The 18,228-nt window shown below is 59.3% G+C and overlaps 1 protein-coding gene across 1 annotated transcript; it reads left to right on the top strand.

Moving 5' to 3' along the window:
- Positions 1-271: 271 nt before the first annotated feature.
- LOC123819541 (granzyme A-like) lies at positions 272-14,029 on the top strand. The gene is made up of 6 exons (XM_045839927.1): positions 272-301; positions 2,763-2,940; positions 9,545-9,692; positions 11,138-11,279; positions 12,207-12,479; positions 13,509-14,029. Exons 2-6 carry the CDS (start codon positions 2,877-2,879, stop codon positions 13,686-13,688), a joined length of 807 nt encoding a protein of 268 aa, XP_045695883.1. The 5' UTR covers positions 272-301; positions 2,763-2,876; the 3' UTR covers positions 13,689-14,029.
- Positions 14,030-18,228: the final 4,199 nt, after the last annotated feature.

The following is an 18,228-nucleotide window of genomic DNA, read 5'->3' as shown; positions in this document are numbered from 1 at the left end:
AAGAAAAGCAATGACTGTGTAGATCACTCGTGTTTTCCTTCGTTGCAGATGTAGAATTATCCCTCCCTCTCTCCAGCCTCGCACCCCCGGAGCAGAGTCCCGGGTCTGCAGCCAGGGCGCTGCCCAGGTCGTGTCCCTGAGTACTGAAGTGGGGGCGGGGACAGTGACAACAGGACAGCCTCCAAGATGTCAAATGCGGAGGTTCCTCCGGAAGTGAAGCGCATAACCACCACGAGAACCAGAAGCTTCACTCCCAGGGGCAGAACCGAAAGGCGGGGGGCACTCGGACGGACACTTACAGGTCAGTGTGCGTGGTGGCGCGCTCACAGTGGCCGGCGGGAGACCCCGCACGGGTCGGCCAGCAGAGGAGTGGCTACACCAGAGGTGACGACGGACGCAGGCGGCGCCATGCCAGTCAGCCACCAGGAGGCACGAAGTTCCGGGACTTTCTACGCCTGAACAGACCCTGGCGATAGTGCACGCAGTGAAGCGAGCCAGGCACGGGGACACGTGCCGTGTGGTTTCGCTCGTCTGCAATGCTGGGACCGGCAGACTCGTGGGGACAGGAAGTGGAGGCGGGGGTGCCGGGGCCCGAGGGGGGCGGAAGGGGGGCCGGCCACCGCCAGGTGCCGGCTGGGTCTCTGTTTCAGGTGCCGAGAACCCTGAAAACGGGTGGTGGCGGTGGGTGCCCAGCCCCGGGACTGTAATTAGTGCCACTGAGTTGGACACTTGAAGTGGTGAAAGTGGCCAATTTTATGTGACACACGTTTTAGCACGATTTTTTAAAATCGATGCCAGTAATGTAGCAAAACCCATACCTTTTAAAGGGTGAGCTGAGTGGCGTGTAAAGCGAGTCTCACTGAGTTGGTTAAGAAAGAAGAGACGAAATGCGGGGCGGCCCCCGAGGTCCCCCCACACACAGCGCCGGGGCGGCCAGGACCGGCCGTGCGGCCACAGGGGCCGGAGCTGCAGGCTGGGGGCAGGGCCCAGGCGAGCCAGCTGCTGCACTGCCTGGAAAGCCCGCCGCAGAGAAACCTCTGGCCCAGACCACATCTGTGCGACCAAAGTACAACCGGAAAGACTGGGTGGGAACCTCACGAACGTCTCTTCTTGTGACAAAATCTAAAGTTCAAAAAGTCAGAGGAGTTACAAAGTCAGGAGTTTCCCTGGAGCGGGGTTCCTGCCACCCTCCCTCCTTCAGGGAAAACCTGTTTCCTCCCGGCCTTCCCCGTGGGGGGGCGGGGGGGGCAGGGGCGGGGCTGTGGGAGAAACAAGGGGGCCCGCCTGTCCCCTCAGCCCACCCCTCCCCCTGGGCCTGTCTGTCCTGACAAACTCGTTAGCGCTGAGCGACCTCCCCTGACCCCGTCCCCCGGGTCACTCCGGCCCCGCAGCTCCAGTTCCCTCGGCTTCATTAGACTCAAGTCCCCTGACTTCTGTTCATTAGAAAGATGCCACCCCGCTCACTGAGTGGAACCAGTTCCCTCGAGTTCTTGTTCATCATGAGAAAAAAGTTGAAAAGAACCTAAATGCCCCCAATAAAGGATTAGGTAGGCAGCGTTAGGTACCTTCCCAGTGCCCACAGGACACTAGGCCGTCACCTGGAATCACGGCCCAGCGGCAACACGTGTTAACCTCTGGCATGGACCGTGTTCTGGTTTCGGCTCTGCGTTCGCACAGGCACTGGGGCGTGTGCCACTTGCTTCGACGATGAGCACGCTGCATCACCTGTCTGCTTACGGAGCCATCGTCTCGGGAGAGCAGAGCCCGAGGCCCAGGCTCGGGGGCCGCTGTTTCAGCCAGCCAGTCTCCCCGGGAAGCAGGAGGGAAAAGAGGGGGGCAGGGAAAGACTGCTGCGTGCCTGCAGCTGGGGGGTGCCCAGCCAGGGAGTGGGCGAAGCTGAGGGGGTGAGGGAGCGGCTTCCCCGCCCCCCCCAGCCTCCCCAGAGAGCACAGCCCCGCGGACCCCCAGACTTGAGCCCAGTGAGGCCCACGCCAGACCCCGGCCTCCAGAGCGGTGAAGCAGTTTGTGATAGTTTGTTACAGCAGCCATGGGAAGTCCCAAACGCTGCCTACCTAATTCTTTATTTGGGGGCATTTAGGTTCTTTTCAGCTTTTTCTCATGATGAACAAGAATGCAAGGGAACTCGTTACAGCTAAGTTTTTATGCATCCCCATCATTTATTAAAAAATCATAGACCCGACTCGTTGGGCCAAAGGCCATGCCGAATGCAGGAGCCATCTACGTGTCTGGCCAGCCAGAAAGCTGGCGGAGCCTGGGCACCGTCACCCGTGAGAATTCCCAGCGACAGAGGGCACGCTGCTCATCTGTCCAGCTCCCAGCGGTCTGGCAGGCGGCCCCGGGGCCCGGATGTTTGCGCCGGCCTTCTTACGGCCGGTGAGCGCTGGCCTTCTCATCGCTGGTAACTCACGCTGGGTGCCTGCCCGCCCAGGGGTCTCAGCAGCGAAGGCTCAGACATCCATCCTTTCCCCCGGAACAAGTTCGAAGATGGTACTTCAAAACAATTTCCAGTACAGACATGAATTCTCAGCCTTTTCACACACACACTCACTCATATTTAAAAGTGCAACAGCCGTCCCAAGAAGAGCAACGTCCTCCTGAACATTCTTAATTTGTCGCAGTCGCCATGGCCTCCCCTTTACCCTTGCTGGGGGCGGGAGTGGTCTAACCCAAAGGAAATGACCTCACCTGAGAAACGGCGACCACACCGTCACTGAAATTGTTTTCCACTAATAAAACACCAGCCCCTCCAGCGGCCCGGCAGAGAAGAAACCACCGACACCCTTCGCGCTGCCCTGCATGTCACTGACTGTCGGCACTCGGAGCTGAGTGGTCCCCGCAGCTGGGTGACAGGCGTCATGCAAGCCGCCCTGGCGTTCCCGCTGCTCCTGGCCGCCGGCTGCCTTCTCCTCACTCCTGGAGGTGAGCCGAGTTCCCCCTCGCCTCTTTGCTTTGCTCACGGGAAAATGGGGTGCTGTGTTCACTTAACATTGTGCATGCAGGAAAAAGAAGTCACAACTTAATTTCCAATAGGTTCTTTTGTTCTTGTTTTAATATTTGATTGTTGTTCTATTACAGTTGTCCCAGTTTTTCGCCCTGTGCCCTCTTCTGCCCAGCGCACCCCCCCGCCCACAGTCAGTCCCCTTCCTGTTGTCCACGCCCGTGGGTCCTTCACACGTGTGCTTCGTCCAGTCCCTTCCCCTCCTTTCCACCGTTCACCCCCCTCCTCTCTCTTCTGGTCGCTGTCAGTCTGTTCCATGTTTCATGCCTGTGGTTCTGTTGTGTTTGTTGCTTTATTTTGTTCATTAGAGTCCACTTATAGGTGAGATCATATTGTATTTCTCTTTCACCAACTGGCTTATTTTAGTTGGCATGATGCTCTCCAGTTGCACCCATGCTGTTGCAAAGGGTATAAGCTCTTTCTTTCTTTCTGCTGCATAGAATTCCATCGTGTAAATGTGCCACAGTTTTTTGATCCACTCATTTACTGGTGGGCACCTAGGTTGCTTCCAGCACTTGGCTGTTGTAAATTGTGCTGCTATGAACATTGGGGTGCAGAGGTTCTTATGGGTGGTGTTTCAGGATTCTTAGGGTATAATCCCAGCAGTGGAATTGCTGGGTCAAAAGGCAGTTCTATTTTTAGTTTTTTGAGAAAATTCCATATTGTTCTCCATAGTAGCTATACCAGTCTGCATTCCCACCAGCAGTGCATCAGGGTTTCCTTTTCTCCATATTCCCAGCACTTGTTGTTTGTTGACTTATTAATGATGGCCATTCTGACTGGTGTGAAGTAGTATCTCACTGTGGCTTTAATTTGCATCTCTCTGATAATTAGTGACATTGAGCATCTTTTCACATGTCTCTGGGCACTCTGTATGTCCTCTTTGGAGAAGTGTCTGTTCAGGTTCTTTGCCCACTTTTTAATTGGATTGTTTGTCTTCTTGGTGTTGAGTTGGATGAGTTCTTCATAATTCTGGAGACAGGAATAAACGTAAACAGGAGGTAAAAGACCTGTACTTGGAAAACTGTAGAACAGTGAAGAAATAAATTAAGGGAGATAAAAATAAAAGGAAGCATATACAGTGTTCATAGACTGGAAGAGTTTAACATCATTAAAATGTTTATACTACCCAAAGCAATCTATAGATTCAATACTATTCCTATTAAAATACCAATGGCATATTTTACTGATCTACAACAAATATTTCAAAAATTTATATGGAAACAAAAAGACTGTTGGGAACTGCCCTGCCTGGTTTCAGGAGCTGTAACCCCCCATGGCTAAGGCTGAGTGAGAGACCTTCAGACCATAAGCCACTAAGGAGACACAGCTTATCTCCCTGGCAGGGGTGCTGCCTCTGCCCCTTTTACTTCACCCTGCCTGGCCCCCAGTGCATGATCGCAGTCACCATGTCACCAATGATGGGGAAGATTCCTCAAGGGAGGGATGACCTAAGACAGGCATGGTCACAGAGGACCCCAGGGAAGGACTTGGGGGGCTATGGAGAAAGGGGGTGATGGACCCTCACCCCTCAGTTTTGACATAAACTGAACACTCATTCTGTCTGCAAGAAGTCTCCTGATCTCTTGGCTGCCTTACTTCCCCTACCTGACTCAAGCCTGAAACAATGCCTTAAGCCTGAAGCAATGCTGGAGGTGGGTGCCACCCTGGGCTGGAAAGGGTGGGTTCCCTAGAGTGATCAGGCCTAAGAAAGAATGCATAAAATCCATGAAACCTGCTTTGCTAGTACCCTCAATTTAGATGATAAGGGTCCAAGCAGGAAGTGAGTTTGTTCCCCAAAGTTTTATGGTCCTTTAGCTATCTGACCCTGACTCAGAGTAAGCCCTCAGAGTTCTTTGAATGTTATCTATGGTTTAACCACTTCTGCCTGACAACGACTGGTGAGCTTACGTATACATGCTGTGTCCCTGTGCAAACTGAACCCAATGAAAGCCTGTCTAGGCAAGGGTCGGGGCGCTCTCCCCTGGAGAGAGTGGCCAAGGTGCTCCAAGGCGTTTCCTCCCCTCGAGAGAGAAGCCGCGCTGTCCCTGTTCCTCCACGGGACTCGGGGGTCCGTGTGAATTTGTCTCGTGTCTCATCCACAACACCGCGGACCCCAGGAGCCGGGATCCGCCTCAGAAGACCCCCAGATAGCCTCCGCAATCTTGGGAAAGAAGGGAAAAGTAGGAGGGGTCACAATACCTGGCGTCAAACTGCGTAACAGCCCGCTGTAGTCAAAACAGCCGGGTGCTGGCAGAAGGACAGACACGGGTGAACGGATCAGAACGGAGGCCCAGAGATAATCCCAGGTCCCTGTGGTCAGTCGGTATTTGACGGAGGGGCACGAGCACACGGTGGGGTAAACACAGCCCCCTTCAGTACATGGTACCAGGAGAACTGGGCTGGTACACGCACACAGTGAAGCTGCACCGCCAACTCACGTGGCACCCCAGAATGAACTCAAAATGGATACAAGATTTAAATAGAAGTCGTGACAACACAAAAGTCCTGCAGGGGCGTCCGACCCGGGGCTCGCCGGCCCCGTGTGGTCCAGGATGGCTATGAACGCGACCCAACGCAAAATCGTAAATTTACGTAAAACCTTTTTTTTGCTCATCAGTTTTCATTGGTGTTTGTGTATTTAGTGTGTGTGGGCCAAGACAGCTCTTGTCCTTCCAGGGTGGCCCAGAGATGCCCCCCAAGGCTGGACGGCCCTGTGAGCAGAGCACAGGCAGTACAACTCCAGACATCCCACGTAGCGGTGTTTTTGCCGATTTATCCCCCAGGGCAAGGGGACTACAGGGAAAAATGAACCAATAGGACCACCTCAAACTAGAAAGCTCCTGCACAGCTCCAGAACCATCACCAAAATGAAAAGGGAACCGACCGTCTGGGAGAACATGTTCGCTCATTTCCGACCGTTGTCAATGTTACCTTTCGCCTCTGCTGAAATAGGCACGTTGACTTACTAAGATGAAATGTAACCCTCTGTGTCCACAGCAGAAAACCGGAAGCATTCACTGCACCCGGTGGCTCTCGAACATTCGCGGTGGGGCGATGAGGCAAAACCTCTCAGTGGAAAGGTGATGAAACCATTAAACGGGTGGGGGGACGGTGTCGATGAGCTGTTCCAGGGACCTCCCGGCCGTGATGCACCCTGAACAGTCCTAGCCCTCAGGCCAGCCTGTGCGCTCTCGGCTTCAGGACGTGTCTGCGAACGTCTGTTCCCACCGGTCGGGGTCTGCGAGGAAGCGACAGTGTCCGCGCAGGACTCTCCAGGGATTGCACAGGGAATACCCACCGACGTCAGCACGCAGTACAGCTCCCACTCAGCACCGCACTCTGCCGAGTGCTCTACGGACCGTCACTCACTCAACCTTCCTCAGTGCCAACGTTACCAGCCCATTTTCCACATGGGGAAACCAAGGCGCAGGCAAAGTCATCAGCTAGAAAGTGGCAGAGGTCGGGTTTGAACCCAGAGCCTGTACCCTCCACCACACACCATGATATCACTCAGCTCAACCGTGCCCGCAGGGCTGGGCTTCTCAAAGCAGAGTCCTGAGCTCCCCAAGGCCCAGGACAGGCCTCAGGACGTCCGGGACCCTCCCGAACGCCGTGCAAATATTGACATGCACATGTGTGTCTGCACTGGTGTGTTCGAGAAACTGACAGCTCAGAGATAGAAGAGGTGGGGCGACACTTCTTTAGGAAAACAGTGAACCACACTGGGAGAGTCAGGGTCTTAGACGCCCTGGAGCTGGCTGAGAGCGCGGCTTTGCTCGCACGCCCCGCCCCCCACACTGCGGTCGGCGGCAGAGCCCGGTCCCAAACAAGCCAGTGGCTGGCGAGTCCCAGATGCTTTCGTGATCTTTGTTACTGCCGTTGTTTTCTTTGACTTTAATGTAACTTACTGAGCTCTCGTTCCAACTGACAGCCACACCGTGGCATGCGGGGAGATCGTTGAGACCAGTGAGGCCGGGTCCAGCCTGAGACAGAGGCCACGCAGCCCGCGGTGGGACCTGAGCAGACCGGGGGCTGGGTCAGGGCGACGGGACTCCTCCCACTCTGCTCCCACGGGGGACGCTGAGTAGGTCTTCAGTCTCCGGGGTGGCTGTGAGCTTTCAGAGAAGAGACTCGGTTGTCTGATGTGCCCCACCTCCCTGAGACTGGAAGGGGGTAGGCGTTGTGTTACAGGTGCTGTGAGTTCCCGGGGAAGAGAAGTTAAATGTTGCTTAAATGCCGGACACTGTTACCCAGAGAATCTGCAATTTTATCATGGGAAATTAGAGAAGCTAGAAAAACACTCAACCTTGAACAATTGAAAGAATAACAGCAAGTCACGTTGGGGCCTTTTAAAAAAAATCACTTTGCTACCAGTTCTCTTTTTCAGGACCGGCTCCGAGGTGTCAGGTCGGATGCCAAAGGCGTTTAAACGTGATGCCCGTGAAGTTCATTCTAACACTTCTCTGTGGGCCGCCCCCTCTCTGTGCAGCCCCACCTACGGAATCTCAGTTTCTTTCCGTCTCCTTTGGAAATAAACAAATAAACAGATGCCTGCCCCATGCACACCCCCGGCCGCCCCGCCTGTTCCGTGCACACCCCCGGCCACCCCACCTGCCTCGTGCACACCCCTGGACGCCCCGCCTGCCTCGTGCACACCCCTGGCCGCCCCACCTGCTCCGTGCACACCCCCAACTACCCCGCCTGCTCCGTGCACACCCCCGGCCGCCCCGCCTGTTCCGTGCACACCCCCAGCCGCTCCGCCTGCCTCGTGCACACCCCCGGCTGCCCAGCCTGCCTCGTGCACACCCCCGGCTGCCCAGCCACGAGCTTGTTCTCGGGCCTCTGAGTCCCTTCAGCTCCCCGATTCCTCTCCCTCAGGGTGCTCGGCTCACATCCAGCCCCGTGATCATGGGTGTGTTTGTCCACAGCTTTGCTCGCTCCCTCTTTCTACACCAGGTTCTTCGAGGGTGACAGCTGTGATTCATTCATCTTTGCGTGACTCTGCCAGGGCCTGGACTTTGAAGCACAGGCCAGAGTCCTCCTCACGAGTTTGCTATTTGTCTCTCCCTCCCTACGGGGGGCGGGGCTTGCCGTTTGCTGTTCAGCTACAACATCTGTCTCCCAGCCCCACCCCCCTCACTCAGCCCATCTGCCTCGCCTCCCCGCCGGGTCACTAACACCGAGTAAGAGGAAAACATGAAAACGCACTGAGGTCACTAAGCCCTGCAGCCTCAGTGCGTGGGAGCGAAGGTTTGCCCGGCTGGCGTGGGCTCCCGGAGCAAGGTCGTGGGTTTCGTGTCCCCATCGCACACGCAGGCCTCGTGGGGAAGTCCCGAGACCTCCAGCCACACCGAGCCCCCCCGAGGCCCAGGAGTCGCCTGGCGCCTGCACTCGAGGGGTCAGGGCACAGGGGGGCACGGGCAGGATGGAGTGGTGACTGTACACCCCACACAGCCAGACCCTGGGAATGTGCCACAGGCACCTCAACACTGGGGGGGAAGGGACCTGTGTCCCATGAGCCTCTAGGCCCAGTCAGAGCCCCGGGTGCGCCCCACTGCCCCCCAAGGGCACTTCTAAGGTGCCAAGACCAAGGGTGCCTTCACCTGCACAGGTGCGCGTTCCACCAATGAGGGACTTTCCGACTTGGACAGTCCCGGCGGGCTCCCAGCACTCCAGCCCCTGAGCCGGGGGTGGGAGGGAGCCCCGTGCAATCCCCAGAGCAGAGAGGGTCAGTGTGGGCGCCACAGCCCAGTCCGAGTGCCCTGCCAGGACGCCGCAGCCCCAGCCCCGCCCCCCACTCCAGCCTGCTGCCTTTGCTCCTTTCCCCCCACCCCCGCACCGCCCTGGCTGCGCACACCCCACAGCAGGCAACGGTCTGAAATGCAGATCTGCCGAAACGGCACAGCAGGGGGCATCGCTGCGGGCCAGAGTCACTCCGCCAGGTCCACCCCAGAACTGCCGGGGCCCCAGGCACCCCACAGCCACCTGGGAGCGTATCCACAGGCGGGTTCCCAGGCGCCCCCCGGGCTCCACACCAGCGCCCGAGGGGCGGGCCCAGGGACCCTGCACTGCCCGTGAGGACTGGGAGTGGCCATCACTAACACCGAAGTCAGAGAACCAGTGTGCAAAGAAAGGAGCATTTCTACCTAGTTGTCACGTTTGCCCTAATGATTTCAAAAAAAGAAAGAGAAACCAATGTAGACATTGAAAAAATAATAAAGGCCTAACTCAAGAGGGATGCTTGCTCATACCAAGCATCCCCCACCCCGCCCCCCCCGCCCCCCGACAGAGCCCTGAGCTCACCGCGAGGAAACAGCAGCGACCTCGTGTGCCGCAGGGACGCTGCCCAGGAGGCAAGACCGCCGGCAGAACTGCGTGGCCACCCTGCCCCGCCCCACCCCGCCCCGCCAGGAGCAGCGGTACCTAGGGCCCGGAAGGCGCCCGGTCCTCCCCACCAGCCGCAGACTGGCTCAGAGCAGCAGGGCTGGGCAAGGGAGCCTTCACCCTGGGCTGTTTTTCCAGTTTCCCCAGAACCCCGTGCGAGCATCGTGGGAGGGAAGGAGGTGCCGCCTCACTCCAGAGGCTACATGGCTCTCGTCGAGGGGCCGCGGCTCTGCGCCGGTGCGCTGATCAAAGAGAACTGGGTGCTGACGGCCGCTCACTGCGCCCTGTGAGTAGCTCGGGGCTCCCCTCATTCCCGAGGCGAGGGTGGTGGGGGGGAGGGGGCGGAGCATGGCCCTGACCTTTCCAGCCAGGGCAGGGGGGTGGAGGAGGCAGGGGCAAGTGCACTCGGCGCTCTGGCCTGTACTCCTGCATCTGCTAGCACCGGCCTGGTCCGCAGCATCCAGCTGAAACGCACGACCCTTTCTCAAATTCTTTTAAGGTATGTTTTCACCATAAATTACAAAATTATTAGCGTTTTGAAACGCAGGAAAGGTGAAAAGGAGGCCCATCAGCCTGTGCGCCCCCACACCATCACTGCTAACCCCCCACTATGCATCATCTCAGGCTTCTTCATAAGCAAACCTCACGCCGTCCAGCAGACTGCGTGCCCGTTGCGTAGAATTCACGTGGCCCCACGACGCTGCAGAGTACACTGAACCCTCAGAAATTATTGGTGTTTGACGGTTAGACTTCGAAAAAGAGCGTTTTTCTGTGGCTCAAGCTGAAGCTTGTCCTGACTGCGACCAGAAAGTCACATGGCCACGCCGCGACTTCCTTCCCGAGACCGAGCCCGTGCGGTCGCTCGTCACCAGGGCCGGCGGCGCCTGGTGCACGGCGGCAGGACCGCAGGAGTGAGGGAAGGGGCTGGCAGACCGGCTTCTCGAGGGGAAGACCCACAGGGATTCGCAGCATCTCGCTGTGTGGAATGGGGGTTTCCCGAGTGGGAACTGCAGCCCAAGCCGCACTCTACGTAAAGCGGGCCATCGGCCGGGCTGATTCAGAGGCCCTCGCGGGGCCGAGTCAGCCAGCAGGTCAAGGCCGGGGGGGGGGGGGGGGTGCCACCTCCGCAGCCCGGCCCCCGCACGTCACTCAGCAGACTGGCCCAGCCTCCCCGGCTGGCTCGCTCCCGGTCCTGTGCGTGCACCCGGGCACCTGCGTGCATTTGTTTAGACTCCGATTTATTTTCCTACAAAGTCGAGATGCCTTTCTTCCTGTTCCAAGTTGCACCCTCGAGAGAACCCCACGTCATCATCCCTGCAGACAAAGCCAAGTTCTTGGTCTCCCGGAAGCGCAGAGCAGCAGACCCGCTGCCGCTTCTCGCGCCCGAGGGCCCAGCCCCCTCCACCAGGCGGGGAGGCCGCCAGGGGAGGCCAGCGGGGAAGCCGGCCGCCCGCGCTCCGGGCCTCTGCCTGGGCCGAAGGCCGGGGACCCCCTGCCTGCAGCCCCCGCCTGAAGAAGACGCAGTGAGGCCGAAGCAGCCCGCGACGGCTCACGTCTGAGGAGCTGCAGGCGGGGGCCACTAAACACCCGCGAGCCCCTGCCTCGCTGCGCGTGTGTGGAAATGAAACGGCCGGTGCAAAGAACGCACTGAAAGAACACGTTCAGTTCACGCTCAGGCTCAAGTGCGCCCGCTCTCCCGTGTCAACGGCTTCCTGTCCGCGTGTCTTTCAGGAAGGGCAGACCTCGGGTTGTCCTGGGGGCCCACTCCGCGGCCCACAGAGAGAAGTACGTGCAAGTGTTCCCCGTCAAGAGGGCGGTTCCCTACCCGTGCTTCGACCCGGCGTCCTTTGAAGGGGACCTTCAGCTCCTTCAGGTACATGTGCTTTTTTTTTTTTACCAGTAACTCTTGAAATAGCAAACTTTTGAAATTTGGTTTGTCTGACCTGAAAATGATCTTTACGCCTGCGGCCCCGAGCCACGGCGGGCTAACGCTGGGGTGTGGGGTGAGGCGCACGGCCTTCTGGGACCCGGTGCCGCCGCCGCTGCTGCGGGCTTCTCCTCCAGTGGCGATGCCCCCGGGGCGCTCCCGCAGCCGGCCACCGTGCGGGTCGCTGGGGTTTGCTCAGCAAGGGAGACCTGGGGGGTGGGGGAGGTGCTGGGCGCACGGCAGCTGGGGAGGGGTGGGTGCACTGCAGAACGGGGCACAGTCCGACGTCTGGAGGGGCGGCTGAACGTGACTGGGTGCGCCTGTGCGCATGGCCGCTCTGTGCTGTGCTCTCAGAAGGTCCTTCTGCAGCCCAAACGGTTCGGCAAGGAGGGAGGAAAGAACGAGAATTGTCCCCCCCCCCCCGGGGGCCTAATCTGGTGTGGTCGCACCGCCCCCTCGCCGTGCATTACCTGAGTGAGGTGGGCAGCGAGCTGGGAAGAGGGCAGTGAAGGGGGTGGGGAGAACCCGTGTGCACCTGCCCGGAGCCAGCCTGCAGACCCGTCACTCCGCACACCTGAGGCCGCCTGCGCGGCACGGCCGGGCTCGCCCCGCAGCTCCGGCCGCAGGCACCTGCAGGCGGCTCCACCCCGGCCGGTCGGCTGTCCCGAGCTCACAGGGCCGAGCTCGGCCAAACCCCCCGTGAAGGTGCGCTGGGCTTCTCAGACACCAGCGACTGACGGTCAGGCAGCTGCAACTGCAGCCCCCCTGTCCCGCGGCGTGTAAGGACACGCCCACGGGCACCTGACACGCCCCCCTCAGAGCCGCGTGCCGTGCCCGGCCCCTGGTCCCGGCCTGAAGCGGCCCCTCTTTCAGCTGGAAGGCAGAGCCACCAAAAGCAAAGCTGTGAAAACCCTCGAGCTGCCCAAGACGGGGGACGACGTCCAGCCCGGCACCGAGTGCCGCGTGGCAGGGTGGGGGCGCCCCCGAAGGAACTCCCGGGAACGGGCGAAGGCCCTGAGGGAGGCCAACGTCACCGTGATCGACCGGAGAACGTGCAACGACGTGGCACACTACGACTTCTCGCCGGTCGTGGGTCGCGGCATGATCTGCGCCGGGGGGAGGAGAGGCGAGGACGACTCGTGCGAGGTGAGTGCGTTGCAAACGCCAGCCCTGCCCGGCCCCAGGAGAGGAGGCGAGCTGGAGACAGGAGGACGGGGGACAGCTGTCACCGCTTTCTACGCTCAAGGCCCGTGAGAGCCCTCTGTGCGCCCTCTGTCCCTGGCAAAGCCTTCTGCTCGGGGGGCATCCCCTCCTTCCTGGCAGTCACTTCCAGGTCACCATTTCACTGCCCCCCCCAATGCTGCCCAGACGTCTCAGGAACAGTCATGACGGCCGGTGGGACCGCACCTCCTTCTGTCCCGCGGGCCCCTCAGGCCCCCAAGACAGGCCCCCGAGACAGGCCCCGTGATGGCCAGCTCTGTTTGACGGGCGAGGAAACGAAGGCACAGGGAGTTATGTGACTCCCCCGAGGGAAAGGGCTGTCCATGGGGTGACCCTGGATTGGGACGGAGGCCACCCGACCCCCAGCTCTGCACTGTTAGCGGCGGCCCCTCCTGGAGCCGAGAACGGGCGGGACCAGGGTCGGACCGGACTCGGACCCCCGGTGTGGGAGTGGCCGGCAAGGTCGGGGAGAGAATGAGGGGACCCGATGAAACTCGGAAAACCGCCTCTAAAAGTCGTCTGAGACGCCGCGAGGACGACGTGGTCCCGTGTCCCCCGCCAGGGCGAGGAGTAGCTGAGGTCCCATCCCAAGCCTTCGCGAGGCCCTGACACTCAGTTTTGTCCCCTGACGCCCACGGACCGAGAGCAGAGAGAGAGAAGAGCACTCCTCGCTGCGGCAGGCTTCCCCCAGCAGCCTGCCTCCGCCCGCCCCACCGCGGAGCAGGAGCTCGCACCTCTTCTCGGGGGCGGTCCCTTTCCCAAGGAAAGTGGTTGGAAAAGACCCACGAACCTGGATGGGAGGGCAGACAGTCAAAGAGGTGTGAGAGTGGCCTGGAAACGCGCAGAGGAGCGAGAATGTGTGAGTGAGTGAGTGAGTGAGTGAATGAATGAAAGATGAGTGAGTGCTTTCCCATGGGAAACCCCCCCCATTTGCCCTGTGACTCCCTGCTGCAGGGTGACTCCGGAAGTCCTCTGATTTGCGAGGGCGTCTTCAGGGGCGTCACTTCCTTTGGGAAGTGTGGCGACGCTCGGAAGCCGGGCGTCTACATCCTCCTGACCAAGAAGCACCTGAACTGGATAAGGAAGACCATCAGGGGCGCCGTCGGACCTCCCTGCTCCGGAGCGGGGAGCTGAGGCGGCCCCCCACCGCAGCGAGCGAAGCGGTTTTGCCTGCACCCCCTCCCCGCTCTCCCGACCTGGGGGGGTGGCGCACCGCCCACCCCAAACAGTCTGCAGCCCCTCCCCGCTCTCCCGACCTGGGGGGGCGACGCACCGCCCACCCCAAACAGTCTGCAGCCCCTCCCCGTTCTCCCGACCTGGGTGGGGGGATGGCGGAGCACCGCCCACCCCAAACAGCGCAGAAACGACTTCCTTCGCCCTCGGCTCCTAGTGCATCGTCTGTGACCTCTGTCCCCCACCAGGCGCATCCCTGGGGCGGAGGTTCCCCACTTCCTGACCCTTTGCTCGATTCAGAACTATCCCCTTCCGCGTTTGTCTTTTAAAATGCCTTTAAAAAACATCAAGGAGAAGTCAGAATGTTCTTTATTTTTCAAATGAAGTTTTACAATACCCGTGCCTTTGCAGCCTACAGCCTGAATTTCTACTCAGTGTGGGAATAAGGGGAGGGGGAGGGGTGTTGCTTCTTACTACGTACTTACGTCATGTGTTTGCATTGTTACAAAGTGTTACATGGGAAAGGCAACGAGAAAGACCCGGAGTGTGTTGGAGATATCGGGAATCTTCAGACTTTGAGGACAGGGGTGGTTCTGAGCATGGCCTCACTCATCAGCTATCAGCAGGCTGAAGTTTCCTGCACCCAGGGGTCTCTGCCAGCCAGGCCCCAGGTGCCACCTGTGCCTCGGGGAGTCCGTTTGCTCGTGCGAGCGCTGAGCTCACCGCTCTGTCGTTCCTAACAAACCGTGGCGCCTGGTGAAGAAATTGCTTCTCCGCCCCCTGCCACCTGCAGCTCCCCTTTCCGTCCTGCCGCTGCGCCAAAGAGCGGACTTCTGGTAAAACTCATTCTCTAGGAGTCCTGACTGCCGGACCCGTCTTAATTCCTCAGACAGTTCTCAAGCCCCCGCCCCGTGCCGGGCATCACGACCCGCACCGGAAATGCCGAGACACGGCCACGGCCCCCCCGAGGGCTGGCAACCAGCCCAGCGGAGGGCACGCAGACGCCCCCAAACCAGAGGCCGTCGACATCCGCTCTGCTGGGTGGGGAGGGTGGGGGGGGCAGGCACACGGCCAGCAGCCATCGCGGCTGGAGGGGGGCTGGGGGGGGGGGCCTTTGCCGGCCGGTGCCAGTCCCAGGCGACAGCCCTGGGGAGACGCTGGTCTGTGAGTCAGACACCAGCTGCACCCCTGGGCGGAACGAGACCTCAGCAGAGAGCCGGCCCACACCCCCATCTTCACACCTGTAAACGGGGTGTCACGTCTAATCTAAAAGGGTCTCAAAAGAGGTGCACCCGGAATTTGAAGGTCAGGGTCGTCCTCCACCCCCAGGACAGCTACCACCCAAACCCAGGCAGTGCTGGCGAGGATGGGGAGACACGGGAACCCCCACACTCCCTGCTGGCGGGAGGGGCAGTGGCACAAACGGGGGAAGAGAGCGCCCGGCAGCCCCTCGAAGGGTCCGGCAGGGAGTCGGCACGGGGTCGGGCCCCAGAGACACGCGTGCGGTGTGCACGCCGGGGCCTGCGCGCCCGTGTTCGCAGCAGCGTTCTCGGCGGCAGCCAACACGCGCCCGGAAACAGCCCGCAGGTCTGTCCGCCGGTGACTCCTAAAGGAGACCCGGCGTGCCCGCTCAGTGGAAGGGTGCTGGCGGCAGGAGGAAATGCGGCGTGGACGGGTGGCCCCCGGCGGCGTTCACAGGCGGACTTGGGACACACGGTGCTGAGTGAGGGCCACGCAGAAAGGCCACCTGCCGCGGGACGCCACGTACAGGGAGTGTCCGGCGCTGGGGCATCCTCGGACAGAAAGGGGGCGAGGGAGTGGCTGCCCAGGGGCAGGGGTGGGGGGAGGGGGACTGCCAGTGGGTGTGGGGGCGTTCCTTTCCCCAGGGGCTCGGAGCTTCACGAGTCAGGCGATGCCGGCGGGTGCGCCACCTGGTGGCCGCACTGAAAACCACCGAGTGGCGCGCTTGGAAACGGTGACTTCTTCCGTGTGTGGGTTCCATCCCAGTTCACAGAAAGGGCTGCTGTCGGGGCTCCAAAGCTGAGGCCAGCACCCCTCTCAATGGGCGCGCGGCCCCTCGGAAAGCACCTCCCGCGGAGGGGGGGGTCGGGCCGAGGAGACTCGGGGCCCAGCCGATCACACAGTGTCCCCAAAGGCCCCTGGAGACCTCTGAAAAGAGCTGTTCTGTGGCTGGCCCCCTGCCTTCTTCCCAGCCAGCCTCAGGAAAAGCCGCTCCAGTGCAGGGACAGACGGTGTCTAGACGGGGGGAGACGGGCCGTTTGTCGTTGTGGGTGTCACTGCAGCGGTGACGCTGTCCTGGAGGCCGGTGGCAGCCCTCAGCAGGGACCGATCACCGTCGGTCTCTCCTCCTTCCCTCTCTGAGTCCCAACCCCCTCTTGTTCCAAAGTCTGCAGAAGCAGGTATTTCTGCGAATCTAATGAGGCCACCCCCAGAATCGAAGGCCTGTTTGTCCCCCAGGCCCACGGCCACCCCCCCCCACCCCCGCAGAGAGCACCGAGGGAGCCCGTGCAGAACTGCGCTCCGCCCCCTCCACCCAGCAGAAACCCAGCCCCAGAGGCGGCGGCGTGTCTGGGGCCCCACAGGCCTGCACGTTTCCCTTGATAAACGAACTGCCACCCTGGGGTGGGCCACCTCCCGCTTCCCTGGCTCCCTGCCCTCCCGGCCACGGGCAGGTTCTCACCCCGCCCCCTCCCCGGTCTGCGAGCGCTCATGAACGGCCGGGACTGAGTCTGTCCTGGTCATCTTTGCCCTCGGGCCCAGCACCCAACACTGTGCCTGGCACCTAACGGGCATTCAGTCAGTAAATAGGAGCGTGGCTACGTAGCTCCTATGATCTCACACGCGACCCCAGCAGCCGATTCCCCCCTCCACCGCCGCAGGAAGAGAGCAGCCAATTCAAACGCACCACATGCAGTGCTCTTGGAAAACTTCCATTCACTGATTCACGCAGGGTCTCTAAATGTTGACACGTTTCATGACACAGTAGTTTTAAAATCACATTTCTTCATGTTACTACCAACTCATCAAGCGAGTCCTTGAGCCCTGGCTGGTGAAGCTCAGTGGACTGAGCGCCGGCCTGCAAACCGAAAGGTCGCTGGTTTGATTCCCAGTCAGGGCACATGCCTGCGTTGTGGGCCAGGTCCCCAGTAGGGGGCGTACGTGAGGCAGCCAGCCAATCAATGTATCTCTCACCCATGGACGTTTTTCTCCCTTTCTCCTCCCTTCACCTCTCTCTAAACATAAATAAATAAATGTTCTGTAAATAGTCCTTGAGTGCTAAGAAGAGGTTAAGCTCATGATGGCAGGCACAAGCGCTCCAGGGACCCTAACATCCACTCGAAATCTCTAATTTTATCCTTAGCAGTAAAAGCTGTTTTCTTTCAAGTGACCGGCTTGCCTCATTCCTATCCGAGGAAACGTCCACCAAATAACCAGGTCCGCGTAACTGCCGTCCTCCGCCAGGCGGGCTGGCTCGCCCGGAGCTTCTCGGCCTGCAGCCACGGGGCTCCAGGGAGGCGGCCGAGTGCGCATGTGCTTGCTCCGAGCCCCTCCCGCATCCCACCGAACACTGAACGGCATTTGCCAGAGGACAGAGAGGTGTTAGCATTTTCTTCTGCTGCTTTTACTCTTTCATCCCTGTCGCTCTTACGTGAAACTGGATTATTTCTCTTTCTTTCTTCCTTCCTCCCTTCCTTCCCTCCCTCCCTTCTTTTCCTTCTTTCTTTCCTTTTTTTTCTTCCTTCCTTCCTCTTTCCTTCCTTCCTTCCCTCCTTCCTTCCTTCCCTCCTTCCTTCCCTCCTTCCTTCCTTCCTTCTCTCCTTCCTTCCTTCCTTCCTTCCTTCCTTCCTTCCTTCCTCTCTTTCTGGCACCGACCATATAGAATACAGCGACCACTAGCACTGCTTGTTGCTTGGGCACTGACCTGTACAAGGGCTCCAGCAGTTTCACCTGTTACCACATTGGTGCCATCAGTGAAAATATCGACACGCAGGTGCAAAGGCAAGCACCATTTTAATATTACTAGGAAAATAGTTTTGACCTTATGAACCCCAAAAAGGGTCTCAGGAACCCCCAGGATTCTACAAGTCGTACCACTGGTTTACAATATTGCAAGGGTTCATGCACAGCTAGAATAAACTAATTTTTCCCCCAAGAATATAAAGAAATAGCCTGCATACACAATTTTTAAAGTGCATATTTTGTAGTCAAAACAATCTTGAGAAAAGATCGTTAGAGCAGAACACAGTTGGTGGGAAAGCTGGCGGACACACAGTTTTCTATCTCAGAACTTCCTGCGAGGCCAGAAACTCTAACACTCTTAGAAAAAACGAAAGGGTGAGTCTCTGTGGCGCTGGTGAGTCAGTCACCCCTGTGGTGACACCTGAGACGCAAGTGAGGAAAGAGGCTGATGAGTCGGACTTCCTCGAAATTGAAACTTTTGTGCTTCAAAAGACGCCACCGAGAAAAATAGAAGACAACC

This window comes from Phyllostomus hastatus, unplaced genomic scaffold (assembly GCF_019186645.2).
Source record: "Phyllostomus hastatus isolate PE091 unplaced genomic scaffold, TTU_PhHast_1.1 phas_contig_329, whole genome shotgun sequence".
In the NCBI taxonomy this organism is placed as follows: Eukaryota; Metazoa; Chordata; class Mammalia; order Chiroptera; family Phyllostomidae; genus Phyllostomus; species Phyllostomus hastatus.
Note: the sequence above shows the minus strand (reverse complement) of the source record. Positions and strands in the feature narration are given on the sequence as shown.